At 48.1% G+C, this 9,916-nt stretch overlaps 1 protein-coding gene across 1 annotated transcript; it reads right to left on the reverse strand.

The window, feature by feature from the left end:
• Positions 1 to 6,216: 6,216 nt before the first annotated feature.
• On the reverse strand, positions 6,217 to 8,388 carry LOC123411906 (protein ALTERED XYLOGLUCAN 4-like). Its single transcript, XM_045104863.1, has 2 exons — positions 7,969 to 8,388; positions 6,217 to 7,619 (listed from the first exon to the last, which is right to left on the reverse strand). Exons 1-2 carry the CDS (start codon positions 8,261 to 8,263, stop codon positions 6,544 to 6,546), a joined length of 1,371 nt encoding a protein of 456 aa, XP_044960798.1. The 5' UTR covers positions 8,264 to 8,388; the 3' UTR covers positions 6,217 to 6,543.
• Positions 8,389 to 9,916: the final 1,528 nt, after the last annotated feature.

Raw genomic sequence — 9,916 nt, forward strand, 5'->3', positions numbered from 1 at the left:
GCGGATTCAACCCCTGACCTCGTTCGATACAGAGACGGTGAAGAGCGTGCTTGGGATTCATCCTAATGGATCTTTCGGCATGGCGTGGTGGGGTGGCATCCCTCTCTCCATGTTCTAGTGGTGTCGCCCTTTGGCAATGGCTGGAGTGGCACGATACTCCGTGATGGCAGTGCATTTGTGGATGATTGCCGTATCTGGGCAGCCAACTCCGGGGCTTTGAAGGTGGGTCTTGTAGATGAACAGGTTGTCGGTTGGATGTTCTTGGGACGGATCCATGTGAAAAATTACTCTTCGGCCGTTGGGCGGAGCCGGTGATAATGACACCCTTCGCGTCGTTTCCTTCATGAAGGCATCATGAAGGTGAAGCTTCCAACTCCTACCCCTACCTCCGAGGGAAACCCTTGATTAGTTAATCCGATGATGGTGGCGCTCTTGTGTCGTTCCCTCTTTGGGGGCATCATTCTTGGAGGTGTGTATTGGCCCGAGGGACCAGTGGAGAGATTTAGCAGTGGAGAGGTGTCTCATGACACGCATCGACGATGTGTAGTCTCGACAATAGATGTATGATTCTGTACGCACGTAGGGAGGTGGCGTTGTCTGACGCGATGGTGGCGTCGATGACAGACTTACCAAGGTCGATGCGTCAATACCTGCTCTAAAGATTGATCGGTGAAAGACGACGGTGGCGGCCTCTCAGAGTGCGTTGGTCTGGTGTGTGCCCCAGACCCGACAAGAGGCTTGGTTGGGGCCTTCGGGTTATGATATTAGGCTTCGGTGCGAGGTCACTTTGGTATTCGGCTCGGACATTCGTCACCCCTTCATCAAATGGTTAAGAGTGATGATAGATGTGTATTAAGATGGTGATTTTAGACTTACTGATGTATTACTTCATAAGGTCTTTGAAAGTAATTAATAAAATGTGTGCATGCATCATCCAGATGCAGGGTCATCCTCTTTTGAAAATAAAAGATGTTGAAGGATATTGTACGGGAATAGATAATAGAAGTATTGATGCCAAGATGACTTGTCAAGCAACTTAATTGAACAAAAAGTAGCTAGATATAGATATGGATAACAAAAACATATGATGCAAATCTGACTTTCAAGCAATTTAATTAAACGGAAAGCAGCTTACACAAATGACGTGCAAAGTGACTCTGCTTAATAATTGATAGCAAAGATTTAAAATAGTGTATTTGTATGATAAGCTGTTACCATTTCTAAGTAGGACTCAACTCTTGTATCCAATCAAGTAGTATTTGGACTCTTTATAATAAATGTGTTGTTTTATATTGTATTTACTTGTCAAGTAAAGAAATCGCATATATTGGCTTAAATTAATAGGAGCTGTAGTGTTGACCGCAAGTGGCTGGTATGGTTTGGAAATTGCATGTTTTTTTGTTTGTAAATATGAAATTATGCTTGATGCTAAGGGCGAGTAAAGGCAACAGGTTTTTGGCGTAATTGCGCTAACATTGGAGAGTGGGCGTGGCTGAAAGCAACCATGTAAAAAAATATGATGCAAAAAGATAATACTATTTATAAAAGCAAGTACAATAGGATGACGTAGGCGGCCTGTAAGATTTAAAATAATATATTTGTGATGAGTTGGAAGAGAGAGAAGAGGAGAGAAAAGAGAAGCGGGCTACAAACTAATAGCCGACTGTAATACGTGGTCCTAGACACTTTGTGAGAGAGGATGGTGGGCCTTGTATCAATAAAATAGTACTTATTTATATCTACCTATTGTACTTGCGGGCTATAAGCTTGGCTATAGATGACGTGTCAACATCATATAGCCAGCAGCTGGCTGTACTATTAACCATGCTCTAAGGCGAACCTCTGAACTATGACTCGCACAAGCTAACTCAATTGGTGGCCCCCAAGGGATAATCGAAAGGTGATGAGTTTGAACCCCAAGTCGTCCTTGCATCTAATTTTCTTCAGAATTGCGGGTTTATTATTCAAAAAACTAGGAGGCTTTATGTCAAATGTCATTGAATCATTTTTCCAATTGAAAATAGGACAGCGGGTTTATTCGCTAAAAATATAGAAGTGTTTATGCAAAAAAATATGACATACTAAGCGCAACTCTGACGAGACGGTTCATTTCGTCCGTTGGCGTCCGTTTGGATCGGCGTGGATACAAAAGTCAGCTCAATGCGCCGACCCAAACGGATGCGCGACCGCTTTTCGTCCGCGGGCGATCCATTCTCGACCCATTTTAAGCCGGAATTGCGTCGGCGCGGACAAGAGATGGATGCCCGCACGCCCGCCTTCTCCTCCCCCCGGGCCCGATGGCCGGTGGCACATTGGCCTCCCTCATCCAACAGCAACCCTCGCCCCCTTCGTCGCCGACGCCGCCGCCCATTTTTTCGGTGACAACTACGACAAATGATACTACCTGGGTGACGGTATCTAGCCTCAGTGAACCATTATTATCAAGACAATCCCTGATCCTGTCAGAGAGAAGAGGAAAAGATTTGCCCAAGAGCAAGAGAGTGCTAGGAAGGATGTCGAGCGTGTCTTTGGTGTTTTGCAATCTCGATGGGGCATTGTTCGGTATCCTGCTAATACCTGGAGCACGCAGAAACTGTGGGAGGTGATGACTGCTTGTGTGATCATGCATAATATGATCGTAGAAGATGAGCGTCCAGAACGTCTGTACGATCAAGAGTTTCAGTTTTAGGGTAAGAATGTTGTGCGTGAGCATGGCGGAGCGGCAACGTTTGAACAATTCACCCAATTTTATCATGACATGCGTGATTGGGAAACTCACGTGCAACTGCAAAATGATTTGATTGTGCATATGTGGGCTCATGTTGGCAACCAATAGATGTATCTTCTTTATTGGGTTTGTAAAACTATGCTATTTTATTCGGTTAAAACTAAGTTATTTGACTATATATTTGAATGCAAAAGCAATGCAAAAATGAGTTATTTATTGAAATAAGGCTGATATGGGTCGACGCATTGAACGTAGTAACGACCCAAATCTAAAACAGGGAACACGCTGGACGGGCGGCCGATCCAAATCGAATAAAAAGTGGACAAAATCGCCGTCCGTTTGAGTCGGCCCGTTGGAGTTGCTCTAAAAATACATTTTTTATTAATAGGTATACATATAAATATAGGATGCAAAAAGATAATACTATTTATAAAAGCAAGTACAATAGGATGACGTAGACGGCCTGTAAGATTTAAAATAATATATTTGTGATGAGTTGGAAGAGAGAAAAGAGAAGCGGGCTACAAACTAATAGCCGACTGTAATACGTGGTCCTAGACACTTTGCGAGAGAGGATGGTGGGCCTTGTATCAATAAAATAGTACTTATTTATATCCACCAATTGTACTTGCAGGCTATAAGCTTGGCTATAGATGACGTGTCAACATCATATAGCCAGCAGCTGGCTGTACTATTAACCATGCTCTAAGGCGATAATGGAAAGGTGATGAGTTTGAACCCCAAGTCGTCCTTGCATCTAATTTTCTTCAGAATTGCGGGTTTATTATTCAAAAAACTAGGAGGCTTTATGTCAAATGTCATTGAATCATTTTTCCAATTGAAAATAGGACAGCGGGTTTATTCGCTAAAAATATAGAAGTGTTTATGCAAAAAAATATGACATACTAAGCGCAACTCTAACGAGACGGTTCATTTCGTCCGTTGGCGTCCGTTTGGATCGGCGTGGATACAAAAGTCAGCTCAATGCGCCGACCCAAACGGATGCGCGACCGCTTTTCGTCTGCGGGCGATCCATTCTCGACCCATTTTAAGCCGGAATTGCGTCGGCGCGGACAAGAGATGGATGCCCGCACGCCCGCCTTCTCCTCCCCCGGGCCCGATGGCCGGTGGCACATTGGCCTCCCTCATCCAACAGCAACCCTCGCCCCCTTCGTCGCCGACGCCGCCGCCCATATTTTCCGGTGACAACTACGGCAAATGATACTACCTGGGTGACGTTATCTAGCCTCAGTGAACCATTATTATCAAGACAATCCCTGATCCTGTCAGAGAGAAGAGGAAAAGATTTGCCCAAGAGCAAGAGAGTGCTAGGAAGGATGTCGAGCGTGTCTTTGGTGTTTTGCAATCTCGATGGGGCATCGTTCGGTATCCTGCTAATACCTGGAGCACGCAGAAACTGTGGGAGGTGATGACTGCTTGTGTGATCATGCATAATATGATCGTAGAAGATGAGCGTCCAGAACGTCTGTACGATCACGAGTTTCAGTTTTAGGGTAAGAATGTTGTGCGTGAGCATGGCGGAGCGGCAACGTTTGAATAGTTCACCCAATTTTATCATGACATGCGTGATTGGGAAACTCACGTGCAACTGCAAAATGATTTGGTTGTGCATATGTGAGCTCATGTTGGCAACCAATAGATGTATCTTCTTTATTGGGTTTGTAAAACTATGCTATTTTATTCGGTTAAAACTAAGTTATTTGACTATATATTTGAATGCAAAAGCAATGCAAAAATGAGTTATTTATTGAAATAAGGCTGATATGGGTCGACGCATTGGACGTAGTAACGACCCAAATCTAAAACAGGGCAGACGCTGGACGGGCGGCCGATCCAAATCGAATAAAAAGGGGACAAAATCGCCGTTCGTTTGAGTCGGCCCGTTGGAGTTGCTCTAAAAATACATTTTTTATTAATAGGTATATATATAAATATAGAGGGACAATTTTTCTGTTTTGACCTATGGGGCAAAGAAAATCCAGAATTGACCTCGCTTTCAAAAAAAATCTCAATCTAACCTCTTTTCGTGACGCTAACATTCCTGTCGTCTGGTTTGCATGCGAGACGCGTCCCTGGCGTCTGGTACGGGGTGACATGACCGGCTGACCCGCTAAGTTTATGACGTGGCATGGTACCAAACGTCAGGGACCCTAGCGTCTGGTCCAGGACGAGACGCCAATGATCCTGACGTTTGGATGACGCGACACACATTACTAAAAAAAATGTGATCTGCTACCAAACGCTAGGGTCCTTACGTCTGACCAGACGTCAGGGTCCCTGGCATTTGGTATCATGCCACGTTAGAAACTCAGCAGGTCAGCCGGTCATGTAGGTCCGTACCAGACGCCAGGGACCTTGACGTCTCGCATGTAAATCATACGTCATGGATGTTGGCGTCAGAAAAAAGAGGTTAGATCAAGATTTTTTTTCAAAACAAGGTTAAATCTGAATTTATTTTGGCCCATAGGTCAAAAGAAAAAATTTGGCCGATATAGATTGTTGAACCTATCCCATACAATAATTATTGCAGAATGTATGACATCAGCTGACTGCAGGGCCGAACACGAGCCGGACTTCCGGACGAGATGCATCGATCTGTCGGACGGGACACCCCGGCTACAATCAAGAATCGACCACGGACAACCAAACACGAAGGCTACCAAGCAAAATTCAAAAGCGGCCAGCATTCATCATCAGATAAACAAAACCAATAGTATATAGAAACCTTGCGGAGGAGGTTAGGCACAAATACCCCCGAAGCCGGCCGGCCACATGCGACATCAGCCACGCCCCACTATGCGAGTATATGCGACATCAGCCACGCCCACTATGCGAGTAGTATATGGTGGCAATTTGTGCAGATCAAGCGGAAGATCAGATGCCTCGCAGCAGTCCACACGTATCTGCGACTCGAGAGTGCCACCGACGTCAGGGCGATGAGCAGTATACAGGACCAATAACCCTATATACCTACCAAGGTATTACGAAATTGTTACTCGCTGAAGGGTGAAGACCCCTGTTGTACTGACAAACGTATCACATCTAAACGTACTCAATGAAGAACATGTCAGAATGGAAGAACTTCACCTCCCACATGTTTTTTCTTTTTTTTTTGAACGGAAACCTCCCACATAGGGATGTAGGCGGGCACCCCGCATAAACCCCGCATAACATAATATTAGTTCAAATTATGATAAGTCTAGTGAAAAAATTATACAACTAACTTATAGTACATTTTGACTTGGAAACGGACGAATCAGGTGCCGCTCTACATCCCTACTCCCACATGAAAGAAGCTGGTAATACTTCCAGTTCTGCCAGTAGTAGTTGCTTGGAAGTTTCAGAAACATCAATCCCCGAAGTTGTTCCTCTTGCAGTACCAGGATTTCCCCAAAATGAAACGAGGGAAGGATAATGGGACACTGGACATTGATTCGGCGGCTAGTAAGAATGAAAAAGAGAGTCCAGGCAAAACACAACCCTGATAACTAGCAATCTCTTTCTGAAAGTTACAACTTACAGATTCGTCAGAAAATTAGGCCTCGTAGGACCTCGAAGCAATTCCTACTCCCTGCATACTCCAAATCTTCTCTCCAGACTGGAACCAGTGATGCTCTCATCACGACCTATCTCGTGTCCTAATCGTCCGGTCGACGAGCAAAAGAATCATCGATGCACACGCACGCACGCACGCACACCAGGCCAAAGTTCACGGTTCCTAGATCAGAGACACAACTCAGCGCGCGATCAGAATTCAGAGAGGTCACCAACTCAGCTCACGATCATGGCCGCGGTCACCCCGCGATGGTCTGCAGCAGGATCTCGTTGAACGTGTCGATCGGGCCGGGCATGCACCAGTGCACGCAGTCGTTCTGCACCCGCGCGTCGGGGCCGCCGGCGAACGGGTCGCTGCGCATGTACGGCCCCGGGTGGCCGTCCGGCCGCAGGTTGGCCAGCTTCGTCACGTCGAGCGCCGCGAACCGCAGTGGGCCGGCGCTGGCATTGGCGTTGGCGGCCACCACCGCCTCCAGCACGGTCTTCCTCATCTCGTTCTCCGTGTAGCCCAGCTCCTTCTCGTCCTCCCTGTATGGGTGTCTCCTGGGGCACGCGCCGGCCTTGTCCCAGTCCCCCTCGAAGTGCGCCGGCGTGAACGTGGTGACCGCGACCACCTTCCTGTCGGCGCCGTGCCGCCGGGCGACCTCGGCGAGCGTGCGGCGCACGGACTCCTTGAACACGCCGAAGAAGGCCGTCTCGGTGAGGTTGAGGTCGGCGCAGTCGTGGCAGCCCACGACCCTGCCGCCGTCGTGGTAGACGCCGGGGATGAGGAACCAGTGCCCGACGGACAGGACGGCGGCGTCGATCCCGCCCAGCCGCGACATCCACCGCTCGTCGAACTCGTCGAGGAACACGTTGTTGTGGCGCACGCGGGCGTGCTCCGCCTTCTCGGCGACCCTCACCAGGAGCGGCGACCAGAAGATGGAGACGGTGGCGTTGTGCTCCCGGAAGACCCAGCGCCGGAACCTGTTCTCCTCGCCGTCCCGGTACACGAGGTCCGGGCGGGAGCGGGAGGCGAGGAGGCAGAGCAGCGACTCGCCCTGGTTGCGCGCCAGCGAGTCGCCCACGAAGGCCAGGTGCCTGTTGCGGAGCCAGCGGAGGAACACGTCCGGGGAGAAGGCGGGGAGGCCGCACCGCCGCGGCCGCCACCGCCAGTGGAGGTACCCGGTGTCCGGGCGGCCGTGCGCCATGCAGTTCTGGCCGTCCTTTATGGTGCCGCAGCTCGTCCCGTTGTAGAGCGGCGGGCGCGCGTCCGGCACCCACTCGCCGTCCGAGTAGTCGCACGGCGGCGACGCGGGCGCCGACACTTCTCCGCCTGCTCGGGCCAACACGACAAGGAAACATTTAGTGCTACTGCTATCCCAAACTGCCATTTCTTTACCAAGCAATCTCGCAGGAACCAAAATGCTGCACAAGTGGGTGAAATCACATGCCAGATATGGCACATTTCAACCTTAAAACCACCATGGCCACTATTTATTGAGCTTATTAAGAGCGCCTTTTATAAATACTTCAGAAAACGGCAAAAAAAAAAGAGGTAATTTTATCATTGAGCAAACTCGAATCCGCTCGAGGGAAAACTCAATTGACCAGCTAAATCGGCCAGAGACAAATCCACAAAGTACATTGCGAGGAGAAATCGATTGGAAAACCTAACACCGTACCTTGAGTTTTCCCCAACAGTTGGCCCCCTCGGTCGGGAGGGGGCGGGGGCAGCTGCTCCTCAAGCGCATTCACGGGCGCGCGGCCGCGCTGGGGCGGGACGATGGACGGCGCCGCCTCTCGCACCTGCGGCTGGGCCAGGACCGGCGGTGTGGGCGCGGCCAGCGGGTTGAAGAGCAGGTAATGGAGGAGCGCGAGGGGGACAAGGGCGTAGAGGGCGTAGGCCAGGAATTGCTTCCTGGGGAGCGAGAAGTGGGTGTTCTGGAGGTGGTGGTTCTGCGAGAAATTGGTGCCCATGGCTGCGTGGGGGGGAGCTATGTTCGTGCGCGGGGAGAGGGAACCATGGCGGACGGGGGACGAGGCACGAGTCAAGAAGGGGATCGAGGAGAGGGGAATCCTGGGGAACACAAAATGTTTTTTCTATTGTCTCCGACAGAGAGAGAGAAAAGAATGTTTTTTCCACGGGCCGCTGTCCCGACATCCGGGTTTGTTAAATGGCTGCTTGCTGGGCCCAACTGATAAAGCCCAAACAGCCCATAAGCATGGCTGTGTTTTTTTATTAGTATCATTTTTGACCAAAGCATACCAGTGTTGTGTTGATATACGTACTCTGCTGAATAAATGTCTACTTCAATTTGCTCTCAACAATTGGCAAGGCTTCAGCGGGAGTTCGGTGAGACCGAATGTTTCTTTAGTTGGAGCACGTTGAGGCGTTCAAGCTGGTGAAGGTCGGCTGGCATCTGCGTACAGAGCGTTGTTTCCATAAGAGGATGATCTGCCATCAGAGATCAGAACTGCGAGCGTCATGGGATCCTGCCGAGCCGGTGGTTGGACGTCTGTTGAGCCGTCCACAACGTCGGCAGGAGACAGATGTTCAAGACGTCGGACCGGTGGTGTCTTGGGAGTTCATGGGTTCTGCACCTATTCGGCAGGCATCAATGCAGGAATCACGTGAATATATTTAGACCAGATACTCATAGTGGAGTGCCAATTATAATATTGTGGAGTGGAGTATTTTTTGGGTTTCAATACAAACAGAATCAGATTTTCAAATATGGTAAATCAAACTACCGAGATGTCAAATTATGTTGTCGCGACTGATGGCAATTTTCATTATCCTTATCCTTGTCATGTTCAGCTTTTGGTCAAGAATTGTCATGCCCGCTAAAGAAAAGGGAAATGTTTTTAGTCGGTGCGCCGGCCGAATCACCGCACACGACCCGTGATTAGCTATGCAACTTTTTTTTATCTATATTTGTTGCAACTAGTGTTCATGTTACAAATGTTTTTTATTTGCTATATTTGTTCAATAAAAGACTGCATATACGTTTGGTTGCAACTTCAGTTCGTTGGATTTTTCGTTAAAATTGATTTTATTTTTATTTTTGCTACAACTGTGTTAATTTTTGCTATAACCGACATCATTTTTTGCTGCAATCGTTTACTAAAAAAGTTGCATACACGTTCGTCAGAGTTGCAACCCGGATTTACCGGATTGTTTTGCTACAACCATTTTTTTGTTTTGCTACCGCGCATCATCAGCTTTGTTTTTTTTGTTATGACCACGTTGATTTTTTTTTGCTACAACTATATTTTTGTTGAAACCATGGACGAAAATTGCTGCATCGTAAACGAAATTTGTTGCATCGAAAGAATAATGCTGCATGAAGATCTAACGGTGCGGCACACGTACAACTGACGGATCGGATGGCCCGCACGCGGCCGGCCGAACGATTCGGCCGGCGCGCCGGCGCAGAGCACTGCCTTAAAGAAAATTACCATCATCCGGACGATATAATTTGCCATAAAACGTTTAGATTTTTAGTATTGTCGTACTTTCTAGGGCTTATTCGGTGTGCAAGAATTTTGTAGGATTATTTTTCATGGGATTTTTCCTATGTTGAGCATCAGTTTCATAGGACTAGATGTGCTAGATTTCGAAGGATTATG

Source organism: Hordeum vulgare, chromosome 7H, assembly GCF_904849725.1.
Source record: "Hordeum vulgare subsp. vulgare chromosome 7H, MorexV3_pseudomolecules_assembly, whole genome shotgun sequence".
Taxonomy (NCBI): Eukaryota; Viridiplantae; Streptophyta; class Magnoliopsida; order Poales; family Poaceae; genus Hordeum; species Hordeum vulgare.

Bases quoted from the DNA above. Each gene is read 5' to 3' on its own strand.
- LOC123411906 (XM_045104863.1), bottom strand. From the start codon at position 8,263: ATGGGCACCAATTTCTCGCAGAACCACCACCTCCAGAACACCCACTTC. The intron at 7,620-7,968 runs GTACGGTGTTAG...TGGCCCGAGCAG, and splicing joins ACTGTTGGGGAAAACTCAAG to GCGGAGAAGTGTCGGCGCCC.